The 17670-nt window shown below is 45.2% G+C and overlaps 1 protein-coding gene across 2 annotated transcripts in view; it reads left to right on the forward strand.

The window, feature by feature from the left end:
- Positions 1-17670, forward strand: part of GALR1 (galanin receptor 1) — a 123556-nt gene that overhangs the window by 79550 nt on the left and 26336 nt on the right. Inside the window, exons 1-2 of one of the 2 annotated variants that reach the window (XM_054461304.2) lie at positions 8879-10266; positions 15182-15247. In XM_054461304.2, coding sequence (XP_054317279.1) covers positions 9601-10266; positions 15182-15247 — 732 coding nt within the window. In that variant the 5' untranslated portion in view covers positions 8879-9600. Of the gene's footprint in view, positions 1-8878; positions 10267-15181; positions 15248-17670 lie in introns of those variants that run through there. The other variant, XR_008495487.2, reaches the window with a different exon arrangement.

The raw sequence follows: 17670 nt of genomic DNA on the forward strand, positions 1-17670 counted from the left end.
TTTGTAGATGTGGCAGTTTGGAATATCAGGGGAAGATTAACCTGTGGGATATTTGGATTGGCTAGGCCTGGGTAGATGCTGATTTCTAAAGCTAAGATGCATTATGTATATGCAATATGTGTATATTGTATATGATGAAGAAGTGCTACATCAGGCCTTTTTTTGGTTGCAGAAATTTAACTAAAGTTCGCTTGTGAAGAGCAGGAGGTTATTATCTCATGGGACTGGCATGAGATAATATTCTAGTCCCATGAGATATGCCCCTCCACCCCATGAGTGGGGGGACATCTGGGGATGAATCTGCTTTACCATAGAATGGTGAAACAATGTTTCTCGAAGGTAGGGATGGTGGGCAGACAAATATGTACTTGCTTCAGGTATTTTCTACACAGGAAATGAATCTCCATGAATTTGTTTCAGGGGATACCATCTCCCACTGTACTTTGACTGACATAGGTATATACTAAATATTCTACAACAGTATAAAGATTAAGAATATCGTATGTGGATTGAAATTGATCCAGCTTTAAATCCCATCACCACAAACAAAAATGTGCATGAGTCCTAAGGTTGGTTTAACCTTTCCAAGACTTAGCTGTTTGTTTGTAAAATGGTGAAAATAACACCAACTTTATAGAGTTGTTATAAGAATTCAAAGAGATAGTGAACATGTTTCCTACAGTATAGCACATACGACACTCTTTCAAAATTATTGCTAATTATTAATGACTTGGTTAATGCTGGTTTATTACTATTCATTCATTAGCATGGTCACATGCTAGCTTGGGATGCAAAGATGAGAAATGTGTCTGCTGTGTTTCAGAGTATGGAGGTGATTAAATGAATGTGGCCAGATAATACTTTAAATGCTTCCTTTTCCATATTTTTCTAGATATTTTATTTCTGTTCTACAACGTATATATCACTAAAACTTAACTACTAGACAGGATTATGTCCCTTGGGGGAAAATTACAACAGGCCCCAGTGCCAGAGGTGGGGGTAAGGGAATGGAGTCCAACTTTTGCTGTGAGTTCCCAAACCTGCTGTTTAAAGCCACAGAGAGAGAGTGGCCTTGCTGGAACAGTGGTACCTGCGTGGAGCCTGGAACATCCTAGAGACCCAAGAGTAGGGAGGGGTGCAGCAGATACCCGAGGCTGGTGCTTGTGCCATACCCTTGGGGCTGGATGCAGGGCAGGAGGGCCTGGCAGGGACTGGCTGGGAAGCCAGGGGGCTGGGTCAGTGGCAGAGGGGACGGTGGCCCCCTGCCCCCCCAAATCCCCGGGAGTTTGTGACTCCAGCAGTGCCTGTGCAGCTGCCCTCAGCCCCCAGGAGTGTGCTTCATCCACCCAGTGGGCTGCCTGCGTCTCCAAGGTGACTGGAACAGCTGGGTCTCCAGGCTGGCCCTGCACCTGTCCTCACAGACACATGGGGCTCATGGGCAAGCAGGGAGGATGCCGATGGCATCCACCCCCAAAAACCCTTACCTGGCTGGTGCCTGGCTGTGCGGGAGACCTCCAGAGACCCAGAGCAGCTGCCTGGAGCCGACCCCAATGTGCCCTGGAGAGACTCCCGGGTTTCAGCACTGCGAGATGCTTGCCCGCGACGTGCGAAGTTACAAAGCATTGTGAGGGTGCTTTGGGAAGCCAGGACAGAGTTTTCTGTGAGTATAGAGGGAGGAGTGACGTGCCCTAACAGGGACAGCCAAAAAGACTCTGGAAATGAGATAACATTGCAGCTGGGTCTTGAACGATGAGTCAAAACATCCTAGGTGTAATACAATGAACATTGACATTCAGATAGGTGGTCTGTCTGTCATGTAGGAAGGCAAAAAAATTAAGGAAGAGCAGAGTATGTTAGGATGCTTATTAAGAGTCCACCTGACTGGAACAGCTACCAGGAGGGCAGAGAGTGGGGAGACAGGAGTTCCAGGGACATGGCACAATATCCAGAAGGAAGGGCCCTGGTGCAAGCTGCAAGGCTGCTCAAGGAGTCAGGGGGTCAGCACAGAGGCACTCAGGACAGAGCTCTGTGTCAGATGGTGCCACAGCATCCCGTGGGATGGAAAAACTGCAGCCCACCTTCACGTTTGCTCTAAGATCCAGGTGATCATTTGGCCAGTTGCTCATCTGTCCAAGTCCCCTGTATTTTTCCCATGGTGCCTGATCACACAGGACAAACATAATGGAACTCATGGAAAGAAACTCCAGGCCAGGCACGGCGGCTCACGCCTGTAATCCTAGCACTTTGGGAGGCCAAAGCAAGCAGATCACTTGAGGTCAGGAGTTTGAAACCAGCCAGGCCAACATGGTGAAACCTGATCTCTACTAAAAATACAAAAAAATTAGCCGGGTGTGGTGGCGGGCACCTGTAATCCCAGCTACTTGGGAGACTGAGGCAGGAGAATTGCTTGAACCTGGGAGGCAGAGGTTGCAGTGAGCTGAGATCTCACCACTGCACTCCAGCCTGGGTGACAGAGCGAGACTTTGTCTAAAGGAAAAAAAAAAAAAAAGAAAAAAAACCAACTCCAGATTCTAGGATGCTCCACAATAGGGGGATATAGCAATCCTGAGGACCTGGACATGAGGCCTGGGTGTTTTTTATTTGTTTTTGAGATTTGTTTCTTCATGTTCTCATGAAATGTTTACATTTTCCTTTTGGAGATATTTTTCTAACTCGATCTCAATATATTTGCTATAAAGCATTAAATTCTATGGGAAAAAAAACACTTTCCAGACATAATTTTCTATCAATATTATATATTCTATACTGAAAAGCCCTACTAGGCTTTTTAAGACAGCATCTTGAGTCCATAAACAAGCTTTTGATGAACTGGGGAAATTTTTGGGTTCCAAAAATGAAGAAGCAGAAAATTACAGTACTAAACAGATATGAAAGCCAATGCAGCCAGCAGGACTTTTGACAAATTTATTAGCCAAAATTTTGGGGAATTGCTAAGGATAGGCTGTGTGTTTTGCTGCAATAAAAAAAGAGTTCCAAAAATTTCAGGGCTTAACACATGAAAGGTTAATGTTCATTTGCATAAAGGGTGTTGCTGCTCTGGGAGACTCTCCTCCATGCTGTGACTCAGTGCTCCTGCCCTCTTCCATCTCATGGCTGTACATCATGGCCTTCTCCAGGGTCACCCAGGTCAACAAAGAGAAACTGGATGCTTGTGTGGGTTATTCCATGTGGCTTGGAAGTTTCTCTTTCTTTTCTATTTGATTGGACATAACTGATTCTGCAGACCTGCAAAACATCAATGGGGCTGAGAAGTGCAGTCTTTCAGGAGCCTGGAAGGGGAGAACTGAAAATTTGGTGAGCACTCATAACATCTGTCACAGATTATTATTATTATTTTTTAGAGATGAGGTCTTACTCTCTCACCCAGGCTGGAATGCAGTGGTATGATCATAGCTTACTGCAGCCTCCAATTCCTGTCTCAAGCAATCCTTCTGCCTCAGCCTCTCAAGTAGCTGGACTATAGCACGTGCCAGCATGACCAGCTAATGTTATTTTTATTTTTATTGTAGAAATGGGATTTTGCTTTGTTGCCCAGGCTGGTCTCCTAGCTTCAGGCATCCTCCCTCTTTGGCCTCCCAAAGTGCTAGGATTATAGACATGAGCCACTGTGCCTTGCTGAGTTTTAAAATTTCCATTAGGAGAGACTAGGTCGTCTTGGATTCAACTCTAAGAGAATTGGAATAAGACGGAATAAGACAGATAAATGAGACCCTTGTAAAAATGCAGGATCCTTGAAAGGCTACACTGTTAGTGAAGGATTCACCTATAAAAAGTTTCCTGGCAAAAAAGTGCTGTAGTCAGCTTTTGCTGCATTAAGCTGCAGTAACAAGTAGCTCACAGCCACAGAGGCTAATTTCTTGCTAAGGGGACATTTTAACTGGGGTCAACTGAAATCCTGTGCCACGTATTCATGGAGAACACAGCCCAAAGCAGCAGCCTGCACTGGGATGCACAGTCTTCGTACCTGAGGGGGATGTGCAGTGTTCGTACCCCAGGAATGAATCCCATGGTATTGCTTAGACCTTGAGCTCAGGATGACCTCACAGCTGTTGCACTCACATTGTCTCAGCCAAAGCCTGAAGGAAATGGGTGAGACTCATTTCTGCCCTGAGAGGAGCACAGAAAGTCACCTGGGAGAGGCAGGATTACAGAATCTTCCAATAGGGAGCACAGTAAATGAGTGGGAACAACAAAGCAATCTGCCCACAAACACTTCTAGAAAATTCCGTGGCAGCCTTAGGGCCAGGTGGGAGAGAAAGGCCTGAGAATTCACTCCCCCATTCCCTCTCTTATGTAGGTTTTGGGGTTTGAATTTACCCTTGTGTGTCCTGAGGCATATCATGCTGAGAAATTAACTTAAAAATGTCCTGAGTTGATGGTACCATTGGGCCAATGGCAGAGCAAATAAAAACACTTTTATGGGAGTATGCACTTAAGTCTATCAAATCATCACCAGTATGTTCTGGCCTAATAGAAATCTAAAGGACAAAAACAAAACAAAACAAAACTGGAAACAAGTTATGAGAACAGGAACTTGGTAGAAGTAATAAAAACATAATTAGACTCCAGGGACTTCAGATATTAGAATTTTCAGAATATAAAATCAGCACATTTAAAATATTCAGATAAATAGGAGAGGTAATTAGAAACATCAGCAATGAGGAAGAAAATATTAAAAAATAGGCCTGGCACATTTCAAAAAATTCTGTGAGAACTTAAGGAGAGTAGTTAAATAAAGGGTGCATAGCTGAAGAAATACCAATAAATTGGCACAGATGAAGAGATGAAAAGTATGAAAAAGTGAGTCAGTGATAGGAAGGAGATAGTGGAAAGCCCTAAGCTATGTCTCTCAGAATTCCAGGAGGAGAGAGTGCCAAGAATGGGGAAAATAAAAGAGATAATGGCTGAAAATTTTTCCAGAACTGAAGAAAAATATATTAATCTTTAGCTTCAGAAGCTCAACAAGAAGGGCTAAAAAATGAAAATCATCACAAACCTATCAAAGTGAAATTATAAAACATCAATGATAAAGAGAAGATATTAGAAATAGAGAAAAAAGTCAGATTATCTCTAAAGAAGTGACAGAAAGTACATCAGCTGATTTCTCAAGAGCAAGAGCAAAATCCAGAAGGTGGAACAATATCTTCAATGTACTGGGAGAAAAGAACTGTCCATCTGGCCAACTCCCATTCAATAATAAGAACCAATGAGCAATTTTTATCATTGACTATCACTAAAGGAAAGCTTAAAATATATTCTCTAAAAACAAGGAAAAGGCTTAAGATGAATAGAGGAAGGTGAAGAAAGCCATGGGCAAGAATGTGGGTCACCAAACTGGATATTGCCTGTATCACACAACAAATATGCCTAATTGGGGGGAAATTAAAAGAACTAAACAACTGGGCAACAAAACCAGGTAGAATGAGAAAAAGTGACTGGAGTTAGAAGGCTTCCTGAAACTTGTATGGCTTGGGAGAAGGGGAGTGATAACAATTAATTTTAAATTCTATTTAATATTAATAGAATTTTAGTAACTTCTGAATCCATGTCTCCAGCTCTGGTCTCTCTCATTAACTGAAGACTGATCCACCCAACTGCAATCTTGTCAGTCCCATGTCTAGCAAGCATCTGAAATTTAACTTGATGCTCCACACCTCCAAACCTATTCCTTCTACTCTTTGTGTCAACTCAGTAAATGGTGATTTCCCATCCAGGCTGTCAGACTAAAACTGTGGTAGTCAACCTTGCTCTCCCTTTTCTCCCACCTTAAATCCATCCACCAATGAATCTCATTTGCTACAACATTGAGATATCCAGAATCCAAGTCCTTCCCACCACACCTAGAGCGATCTGTTGTTTGGGTTCCTGCCAGCTTACTGACTGGTCTGCTGTTTCCTTTGCTCTTCTAATCTGTACACCAGAATCATCATTCTGAATCGCAGGTCAGAGCATAACATCTCTCTGCTTGAAACTCCCTATAGGACTTCCTCCGAAGTCCAGAATGAAGTCCCAGGCCCCTTCCTTGCTCTCCAAGGTCCGAGGTCATCCATCCCCATTTTCCTGAACCAATGTTTTCTGATCTCATGGCTGACAAATCTTCTTCCCAGCTGTTTCCATGACAGCAAAACTGTACTACTCGTTCTTCACACAGCTTCCTCTGCTGCACTGTTTCCCAGGAATGTGTCATGCCATGTGTTTAAAAAGGCTTCTTGCTGTACTTCCTTCAGGTTCCTGCTCAAATGTCAGTTTTTCAGATGTTTCTCCCTATTGCCTGTGTATAGTTACACTCTCTAACTGCTGTCTATCCCTTATCCTGCATTCTTCTCTTTTAGGGTTGTATTAGGCCATTCTTGCATTGCTATAAAGAAATACCTGAGGCTGGGTACTTTATAAAGAAAAGAGGTTTCATTGGCTCACAGTTCTGCAGGCTGTACAGGAAGCATGGTGCTGGCATGTGCTCAGCTTCTGGGGAGGTCTCAGGAAGCTTCTAATCATGGCAGAAGGCGAAGGGGGAGCAGATACATCTTACATGGCAGGAGCAGAAGCAAGAGAGAGAAGGGAGGAGGTGCCACACACTTTCAAACAACCAGATCTTCAGACTCACTGTCCCGAGGACAGCACCAAGCCATGAGGGATCCACTCCATTGACCCAAACCCTCCCACTGGGCTCCACCTCCAACATTAGGGATTATAATTCAATATGAGATTTGGCAAGGACAGATATCAAAACTATATCAGTAGTGTTTACCACATGTGACATTATTATTTTATTTATTTTTAAATGTCATGTCCATAATGAAATGTAAAATCCATAAAATAAAGTACTTTGTTGTGTTAATTGCTCTATCTGCAGAACCTACAATAGTTCCTGGCACATAGTAGGCACTCAAGGGTAACCAGTAAAATAATAAATGTACACCATATTTCTTCCTTTTCCAAGAATGTGGAGGGAGGGAGAAAACACTTTAAAATGTAATTCAAAAGATGTCATGAAAAAAGAGAGAGAGAAAAAAAGCACAGAAATAGAAAACAAATAAAGAGTACAAAATAAAATGTTAAAAATAAATCCATATAGGTTAGTAATAACAATAAATATAAATGACCTAAACTCACCAGTTAAAAACTAGAGATTTTAAAATTGTGTTTTAAAATAATTCAGTTATGTGCTGTATTAAAGAGATACCTTTAAACTGCAGGACATAACATAGGAAGGCTGTAAAAGATGTAACAGGCAAATACAAAGCAAAGAATGTTGTTGTGCTTATAGCAATAACAGACAAATTATACTTTAAGGCAAAAACAAACAAAACATGTACCATAATACCAACCACATAATGTTAAAGCAAAAAAAAAAACCAAAAAAACCTCACCACAATATATTATTTAAGATCATATGCGTATGCCAAGAATGTATAAAGAAATGACTAATAGACAACAAATTTAGGTTACTTGGAGATAGTGGGAGGGTGGAGGTTGTGATTGGAAAGTATATAAAAGTGACTTCAACTCTATTGATAATATTTAAAAATTATTCTAAGCTAGATAGTGGGTGCATTGGTATTCAATGTAATTTTATCATATCTGTTTCATGTGAAAATAGTTCATAATTTAAAAACTCTCCCAAATCATATTACTACTAACTTTCAATGCAACAGAGCTGTCGAATACAACATGATACTTTGAAAACCTGGGTAGGAGAGCATCTCAAGGAAGAAAAGCAATACGGATTGGCAAGATCACCTAAGGAAGTTTCAAGGCATTCTCTCAGGTCAGGGCAGGTAAGAGCATTCTTGGCTTTAGCAGGATACCCAAATAGGCAAGTTGCTTACACTCAATTTTGTCTTCCAGAAAATGTGTGTGAATAGAACAATTCCCTTGCGGGGAACTCCCTAGCAATGAATGTAGATAAAATACATAGATGTTCAATGAACTGCATCAAGATTTATCTGGAAATGAGGCAGAACAGAGCTAGCAAGATAGAAAAACAAGATCCTACTTCCTTAACTCCTCAAGGCAAAGAGCCCCTGCCCTCTTTGGTCTTTGGATTACCCATCCCCTCAGGCACTGCATCCGCGCATAATGGACAGTCACCAGATGGAGAATGATGGAAATGCATCGGTCTTTTTGAAAGTGAAAACAGACAGATCACCGCAAATAAAGGAATCGGTGTCAGCTCTCTAGCTGGGAACCACCAAGGTTACAAAGATAACGTGACTAGCCCTGCTATACTGAAACGGCTTAATTTCTTTCTGGCAAATCCGCATTTACGGCAGTAAGATACTAATAAACACGTTCTTTCACTTTAAAAATATTTTGTCATTGCTGCAGTTTATGTCCCTCAGATGAGTAATACAAGGCAAAAATGAAGTGAGGTTGAGTGGTGTGAACAGCCTTCCCCTTCAATGCCATCCACGTCTATAGACAAGCTCACGCAGCCCTTTCCCTTTGCACTTCTCTCCTCTCTAGCAGGCCGTGGGGTGAGGGTGGGATTAGGCGGCCAGTTTTACAAAACTCCAGGAAGCGTCGCCAGCCTCGATTTCCTGGGGTTATTCCTGGGACAGAGGCGTTTTCACGGACAGCCACCCTGGGAAGGAGGAGGAGGAAAGGCACTGATGGATGAGGGGGCCCGCGCACCCCTCCGCCTCCTACCCCGGCGCGCCCTGGAGTGCCCTGGAGCGCGCCCGGCTTCCCTCGCCCGCCTGGCCCGCGGCATCCGGCAGCCCCGCCTTCAGCCCGCCGGGCAGGTCCGCACTCCGCGGAGGCGAGCGCGCGCCGGTTCCAGCCGGGAGGTGGGCGGCGACCCATCCCGCTAGAATCCATCCAGTCTCTGCTCGCGCACCGTGACTTCTGGGGGGCGCGGATTTCAGCCGGGCTGTTTTCGCCTCTCTGTTGCAGCAGAGAGGCCCCTGGCACCCGACTCTATCCACCACCAGGAAGCCCCCCAAAAGAGCTCTCGCCCTGTGGACGACTGGGAATCCCTGGAAAAGCCGCGAGGGAGTCGGAGGCGCCAGCCCACTGGGGAGGTGGCGCTGGGCGCGCGGGAGGCGCGGGGAGCCCTCTCTGCAGGAGCCGCACAGTGCACTGCTGCGCGCTGGGCAGTGCGGGGAAGCGCCGCGGGAAGGAGCAGCTCCGAGCAACAGGTGCAGCCCGCAGCCGCTCCGGGAGCCAGGGAAAACGGCCGGCGAAGATCTGGAGCGGTAAGGCGGAGAGAAGGGTCTTTCCACCTGCGCGGCTGCAGCCGGCGGATCCCTCTTCCCAGGCTCCGTGGTCGCGCAGCGGGCGGAGGCGCCCGGGCAGGGGACCCCGGTGCTCTCGAGATCACCGTCCCTTCCCGAGAAGGTTCAGCTCCGGGCTCCCGACCCCACCCTCTCTCAGAAGGTCGCGGCGCAAAGACGGTGCCACGAGGCACGGCCACCGGATCTCCGCGCCCGCTGGCTCGCGCCTCGGGAAGCTCAGACTCCTCGCGCTCTCCGTGCTTTGCGCCGGGACCCCCGGCCATCCCTGGCGCCTACTTTCCCGCCAGACACCCGGCCTCCCTCCCCGCGCGCACCGCCGCTCGCCTGGGCAGCCCCGCGGGCCATGGAGCTGGCGGTCGGGAACCTCAGCGAGGGCAACGCGAGCTGGCCGGAGCCCCCCGCCCCGGAGCCCGGGCCGCTGTTCAGCATCGGCGTGGAGAACTTCGTCACGTTGGTGGTGTTCGGCCTGATCTTCGCGCTGGGCGTGCTGGGCAACAGCCTAGTGATCACCGTGCTGGCGCGCAGCAAGCCGGGCAAGCCGCGGAGCACCACCAACCTGTTCATCCTCAACCTGAGCATCGCCGACCTGGCCTACCTGCTCTTCTGCATCCCCTTCCAGGCCACGGTGTACGCGCTGCCCACCTGGGTGCTGGGCGCCTTCATCTGCAAGTTCATTCACTACTTCTTCACCGTGTCCATGCTGGTGAGCATCTTCACCCTGGCCGCGATGTCTGTGGACCGCTACGTGGCCATCGTGCACTCGCGGCGCTCCTCCTCCCTCAGGGTGTCCCGCAACGCGCTGCTGGGCGTGGGCTGCATCTGGGCGCTGTCCATTGCCATGGCCTCGCCCGTGGCCTACCACCAGGGCCTCTTCCACCCGCGCGCCAGCAACCAGACCTTCTGCTGGGAGCAGTGGCCCGACCCTCGCCACAAGAAGGCCTACGTGGTGTGCACCTTCGTCTTCGGCTACCTGCTGCCGCTCCTGCTCATCTGCTTCTGCTATGCCAAGGTGCACGCCGGGCGCGGGGCCGAGACGCGCGAGGGAGGGCGGAGGGCCGGTGGGGACCCTGGGGTCTCAGTGTCTCGCGGCCCTGCCGGAGCCTTGGCGGCAGCCTGGCCCCGGTGGTCCCCACTCTGGCGGCGCTGGGACGGATCTGTGCAGAGAGGCTTCCTGGCCGCTGCTGGAGCTTGCCATTGGCTTGCCCAAGAAAGTTACTTGGAGTCTGAGAGATGCTGGGGAACGTTTGCAGTTTACTTCGCATGGTCCAGTAGAACAAGTTTCTTCTCCCCTCCCCTTCCTCGCCCCTGCAGCCCTTCAACGTCCCCAGGTTGCCTGGGCGGTAGGTAGGCGGGCGCTGCCCCATCCTTCCCGGTACAGCAAACCCCTCTCGGTTCCAGCAACTCTTCAACCAGATCAGCCGCGCGGGGAGGTTACCGCCGCGGCGCTGTGGGACCTGAGGAGAGCGCGTGGTCACCAGAGCGCGGACCTTTTGCGAGGGTGACGGGTCCCCACAGCTCCCTCCCGGGCTCTCAGCTGGCCGTGGCGGGGAGGACTCGCGGGGCGGCCCCTCTCCCCCGGGGTGCGCAGTTTGCCCTCGCTCCGAAGGCTTTGCGCACACCGGGCTCTGTGAAGCCGCTGCTCCCGGGGACAGAGCTTCGAATTTTATTTTATTCTGAAGCTTAGCTTTGTAAACCCAAGTGGCAAAAGGGTGTTTGTTTCTTTACAGAGTCTTGACCGCAGGCTCCAGGAACTTGGAATGGAATGGACTCGAGCTTTCGGCTTCCCCATTTCAATCCTTTTTAGAAAGGTCTCCTGAACAGGGTGAAGTGGTTGAGGCGGCCGATCTTCACCCTAACTGTAGCAGAGGCACCGTCCACGCGTGTGGGAGATGGTTTTTCCCTTCGTACAGCCGGGCAGAGCTCAGCACTCACATTCTTTTTCTCATTAAGTCCACAAGGGTTTGAAGACTTTATACTGATCAAAACGTCTTCAGCCTTTGACATACTTGTTTCTATCTGCGTAAACGGGAGCTTATTTTAATAGTCGGGTGATGGCGATTCACGGGGTAAACCCCAATGTGCGCACCCTCCTCGCTCCAGAGCATCGCCATCTGAAATACAGCTGTTACCAGGTTCCACCCGACTTCACCGCTGTCTCTCACTCTGTTTCAATAAGGCTGTGACTATACGACTACAAATAACCTGACTAGGTAGAACAACTATCACTTTTAATACTCAATTCACAAGGTATTTTTATCAACAAAAGTGTTTACTATAAGCCACCTGTTTCCCCTCACCTATTTCATCTATGTAGATTGTGTCTATTTTGAATAATAATATTGCTGGATATTATATGAACGGCCTGCACCAAAAGGTTAAATATAAAGAAATACAGTAGCACTTTGGGAGGCCGAGGTGGGTGGATCACCTGAGGTCAGGAATTTGAGACCAGCCTGACCAACAAGGTGAAACCCTGTCTCTACTAAAAATACAAAAATTAGCCGGGTGTGGTGGTGGGCCCCTGTAGTCCCAGCTACTCCGTAGGCTGAGACAGAAGAATTGTTTGAACCCAAGTGGCGGAGGGTGCAGTGAGCCGAAATCGTGCCACTGAACTCCAGCCTGGGTGACGATGGAGAGAGACTCTGTCTCAAAACACCACCACCACCAATACAGTAGCAGTAAGGGAATTTGGAAAAGAACTCTAGCTTAGCTATTTGGAAAATGGCTGGTTTATTAACGTGGTCTTCCGCAAATGCTAAACAAAGGGTATCTTCTATAGCACAATTATCTGATATGTGCACCATCTCATTTAATTTGCACAACTCTGTGACTTGGAGCTATTTTATTATTTACCCATATTTTATTATTTAAGAAAAAACAGCTTTGGAAAGGAACACCTGACCCAGATTATGAAGCTGGTGAATGATTCAGGAAGGATTTTAACACAGGAATTCCCAGTCTTCTGAGGACGGGACAGTTGGTGAGGCCTTGAGGACATTGAAGTCTGAGATTGAGATTCTTAACATATATGGCTGTTAAGTTCCTAATTACTGTGTAGAACTGAAGCACACGCTTCCTTATTTCCCCAAAGCCTTTAGGGAGAAGAACTAAAATCTTCTTACTGGAAATGACAAAGTAAGCTTTTAGGAATAAATTAGGCTACATTTCTGTCATTTGCGAGTCTATAAAAGTCCCACAAAGGGCAATGTTTAAAAAATCGTTTTTTAAAAAAATTTTAATGAACACATGATCATTTGGATTTTTTTATATGGAAAAAGTTTACTTCTAAGCATAACTGGAAAAATATTTTGAATTCAGCATAATATTCATAATATTTGCAAGTTAATTTCAGGGCTGTCATGGATAGGTGGAGATTTAAGTTATTTCAAGTTGCTTTTCTTTGGCTCAGGCATTAGGTGTGCACCATCCAGTTAAGGATTTTGCTACTTGAGTATTAGTTTCAGGATTCTCTGTTCCTCCAAACCCCAGGTCTGTTGGATAGCCTGAAAAAACACAGATGGCTAAAAGGGAACCTGAGGTTATGATGCTTTACATAAACAAAAAAACTTAAGACGATTGCATTCCAGAGTTGCCTTTTGCCTCTAAATTCTTACAAGTTTGTAAGGGAACAGTCTTTTGCACCAGACAGTTTCTGGGAAACTCATCGAATACATGGGTGGGAGGATGAGTCGAAGTGGTCTGCCCAGTGCCCCCTGAAGAGCCCTCCCCTCTACTGCTATGGAGCTGTTCTTCACCAGGGCTGTGCCCTCGCTCACTTTCCTTAGAGTGAATTACTGTCCAGAATCTCCTTGGTCTACCGTGAGGATAAACTCAATGGGCCCACCCGACTAAGTTACTCCGAATCCCCAGGATGTACCCAGCAGGACCTGGGTTTGGTTTGAGCTAGCACCTTCCTGTGCACACACAGAAATTACAGACTCACCAAGAGACCCCAGTGTGTTATTATCACTCTCTTCTTAAACATCGTCATACCCTATCATGATACCTACATTCTTTCTCCTTTGCTGACGAGACCTTCATTGGGGTACATCATGATATACCCCATGATATACATTCTGTGCTCATAGAATGAGCTATTGAAGAGAAACAGAGCTAATAAAAATATGCTTGAGTATTTTCTCCATTGACCATTTAACAGCATTCAACATTCTTGGGTGTTTTGAAGTGGCTGAGCTGTGATCCGAATTTGGAAGGAACAATTGGAGCTCGGCCGCGTTATGAAGCTGGTCACATTTGGACATTTTGTTGTGATTTGTCCGGGTGACCCTCTCTGATTTTGCGTGTGGGGCCTCTTCTCTGGTCTTTCCTGTGTCCTCAGTGGCCAGTGCTGTCCTGCGTTTCCCATTGGGAAGGCTGCCACTGAGCCATCTAGGCAGTCCTGTCCTCTTGGGCACGGTCCTGCCTCCTCCATCCCTTTCCTGCCCCTTTGAAATGCTCTCATTTGCTCCCGCAAGAAACCCCTGTTCTGTTGTTGCCTTGCATTCAGGTGTTGATACTCTCATTTTGGCTGGCAGAATAGTAAACTAACACCTTGTCAATATATTGAGTGTTTTCCCAAATGCTTCTGCGGCAAGTAAACACTTGTTTTGTTGCAGATGTTGCTGAGTCATTTCAGGAAGTGGGAAGCATTTCAGTAGGGGAGAGAATTTAAAGTCAGAAATTCACGTCCCTGGGATGGCTGCTTGTTCACCTGCATAGGGCCTGGGCAGCTGGTAAATATATCCTGTGGCTTCCAAGTAGGGTGTGACTAATTGCCCTGAAAGTGCCTCACCTGGCTGAATGGAGCAGGTTTTTGCAATAAGTTCCATTCGATTAAATTATTTCCATGCTACAGGGAACAAAGAACCGGTTGGAACATGGCTTCTGGTTCCTTGAGAGACTTCTCAGCAATCTACAGATGTTCTAAAGCACTTAGTCACCCTGGGGCTAGATTTTCTCTAGATTTTTCCCTCAGATGGGATATAGCAATGAACTTAAGTAACAGTTCTGCAGGCTTGACGCAGGCTTGACAATGTTGTTGAAGACCAAATATATGTTGGAAATTCCTACATCTAAAACCCCACATTTTCATATCATTTCTCCTGAGTATTACACTGGCAAGAAAAGACAAAAATAGTTTCTTTAATTGAGGGAGCCAGTGTGTTTCAAGGAGATTCCCTGACAGCGACATTAATTGTAAAACCTTGCAAAAATGTTCTGTAAATCATCAGTGATGCTGAATCCCCAATAAGTTGTCTAAAAGCACAGCACAGTGTGTAGGATTTGAATAAAGAATGAAAGGAAGCCTGATGGGTGGTGGTTTGCCGTAAGGAGAATTGCAGTGGAGGCAGCCCGTAAGAGGAAGAAGAAAGAATATTTTGGCACAAATGCTGGCCATATTTGGGTTGGCTGCACTGAAGAAATGTCTGATGATATTATCTCCCTTTGTTTACTTGCCTCCTTTCCCCATCAGATGGTGAATTTCGGAAGGGCAAATCTCTAGTTTTTCAATGCATCCAGGATCTAACATTGTGCCTGACATGTAGTAGGGACCTGGCGTTTGTTAACATATGGGGTCCTAGAAGAAACCAAGGCAGACAATAGACTAATAAGCATGCCTGAGTGGGTCACGGCATGGCTGTGACCCCAGAGCTCCATGCGCTGGGCATTCTCTGCAAACAGGTGCTATGGCTGTGAACTTGTCTGGCTGTGCATCAGCCTTCCTGGCTGCTCCTAAATGTTAGAAAAGGATGTATTTGGCAATTCATATTCATTGTTACCTAATCACCTAATTTGAGTTTTTATTTTAATGATCTTATAAATAGTGATGTTACCATTTCAGCATGTCAATGATTGTTAATGCAACATAGGCAGTGGGTTGTGAGAGGTGAGGCGAACTGATTTCAATAGTCTGTGTCTTTCAGGTCCTTAATCATTTGCATAAAAAGTTGAAGAACATGTCAAAGAAGTCTGAAGCGTCCAAGAAAAAGGTAATGATCACAAATATATATATATATGTTACTTTTCAGAGCTTAGTTTATCTTTTTTTTTTTACTTGTCCTCATGTCCATCCAAAGCCTGTAACATTTAGGACCCTTGGTGTGGCTAAGGAGGTTTGAGATGAGCCTCCCACCATTAGGATGGGAATGGAGGGTCAGCCTTGGCAAGGGCACCATGGGCCACTCTGTGCTGCATTCAAACTTAGCTGAAGATCTGGGGAGATGAGGAAATGCGGGTTCTGCTGATTCTGCCCCTCACCAGGAGGTGTGCTTGGGTTGACTGAGACAGAGTGCAGAGTGCAGAGTTGCTGACATGCATACTTAGAGGGAAAGTATAGTCATTTTGTTTTATGTTTACAATCTCTGATGTGATTCCGAAAAGCCCTGGTTTGGTTCTTGTTTAAGACAACGCTGTTATAATCCCTCCCTAAAGCCGCCAGAGCGCCGGGCCATCCTTGCCTCTTTCAGCCACATGTGATGACCCTGACCCAGCAGGTAAAGACTGAAGAGTGGACAAGGCTGAAAGCAGATTCCTCCTGCTGCTAACTGACTTTCTCATCCCCCAGCCCTGATTTAAACAAGCTTCTCCTGAGTAGTATTACAGCATCTAACTTATTGATGGTCATGACATTCTACATTTTGAGGAAAAACTATTTCACAAATCAAGGTTAAATTAACTCTTACTCAGAAAATAATCTATATAGCTTCTAATTTTAGGAAATAGAATGAGATTATTAGGCAATATGATTAAGAAGTAGGAGGTTATAACCAGACATTTTAACCCAAAAGTGTAGTAATAACATCTTAAAATACCTTGTTTTTTCCTTATGTTTATTATGATCAATGACATACATAATTTATAGAAATTGTAGTTTAGATCATGTTTATATTTAATCACGTTTACTTAAAAATTCTACTTGAATAAAGGACAGCTTTTCCTGACTTTCCTTCTTTATGAACAGTAAGGTGGCTAAAAGGCCATCTGATAGTCCAGAGTCAAAACCAGTGGTAGAGAATTGGTTATAGGGCACAAACATTAAGACTTTTTTTTTTCCTAGCAGCAAAAAATTAGCTTATGTTAGAAATGCAGTCATACAGTTTTTAGGCTAACCACCTAAGAATACAAGGTGCAATATAAATAACAAGACCACGTTATGGCTTTATTCCTTTGATTCTTTCTTACATCTGAACAATTATTATGAATATTTCATTTTAGGCATCTAGGCCCCTCATTAGAGCAGCTGACCAAGTGCTAAGTTATATGAATGGAATAAACGCTAAAAGTTGGTGCTTTCCTCCTCTGTTTTTAGTGATGTGCTGTTATGGTAGAGATTTTCCATTTTTCTGGTATATCTATTTATTTTTCCTCTGAGTCACACTTCTTATTTCTAAGAAAATGGTTCTTTAAAGACAATTAAGGATTGTTTCTGACTTTTCCTTGGACAGTTATTTTTAGAGCACCTGCTCTGTGTAGGACCAAGCTGACCCAGGGGATTCTAAGAGGAACTGGCTCCGCATGGAAGCCAACATTGTAATGGAAGAGATAAATGTGTAAGTCCCAAAGGCCTGTTCAAGGGAGCAGTGTTTGGAGCATCAGAGAAGGGAGAGATTAATTTCCCTTGGGAGGGATTGGGCTTGTCAAACTTTAACTGAGAAGACACCATTGATCTGTGATAAATGTTTGTTAATGATTCAAAAGATTTTATGCTTACTAAAAGAAATAAAACAAGACATTTATTTAACATTTGCTGAATCTTACTTGTGTTGATGGTAGTTTTAGTCTGTATATTTGAAGAAGTATTGGAGAGAAATTGTGAAGGTCTCAGAGAAGAACAAAATATTTAAAAAATAGGTCTTATAAAAATGATTAGAAAAGCTTCTATTTTATTTTACAATAAAAAACCTAAAGATGAGTGATTAGTTCAGTAATTAGTTATATACACATACACACACATATATACACAAATATTTAGATTTATGTGAGTATATGTATGTATAATACATATGTGATTACATATATACATATACTAAATATATCTATATAAAATTATCTTTTGCTTATTCTTACCATGAGGAGGTTCTAGCATTTGAAGAAGGGATGATTTTCTTTTTCATTTTCATAGCCTCTGACCCTTAACAGCCACTGAACAGATGTCAGATCTTTGTTGATGTATTTAATTGCCTCCTTGTTTGCATAGAATAAATAAATGTCGTGGTGGTGGTGGTGATGATGGTGGTGGTAGTGATGGTGGTGATAATGGTGGTGGGTGGTAGTGGTGGTGATGATGGTGATCATTGTGGTGATGGTGGTGATGGTGGCAATTGTGGTGGTGGTGGTGATGGTCATAGTGGGGGTGCTGGTGGTCATGGTGGTGATGGTGGTGGTGGTGGTGGTTGTGATGGTGATGATGGTG

The sequence above is a fragment of the Pongo pygmaeus genome, chromosome 17 (assembly GCF_028885625.2).
Source record: "Pongo pygmaeus isolate AG05252 chromosome 17, NHGRI_mPonPyg2-v2.0_pri, whole genome shotgun sequence".
NCBI classification, from domain to species: domain Eukaryota; kingdom Metazoa; phylum Chordata; class Mammalia; order Primates; family Hominidae; genus Pongo; species Pongo pygmaeus.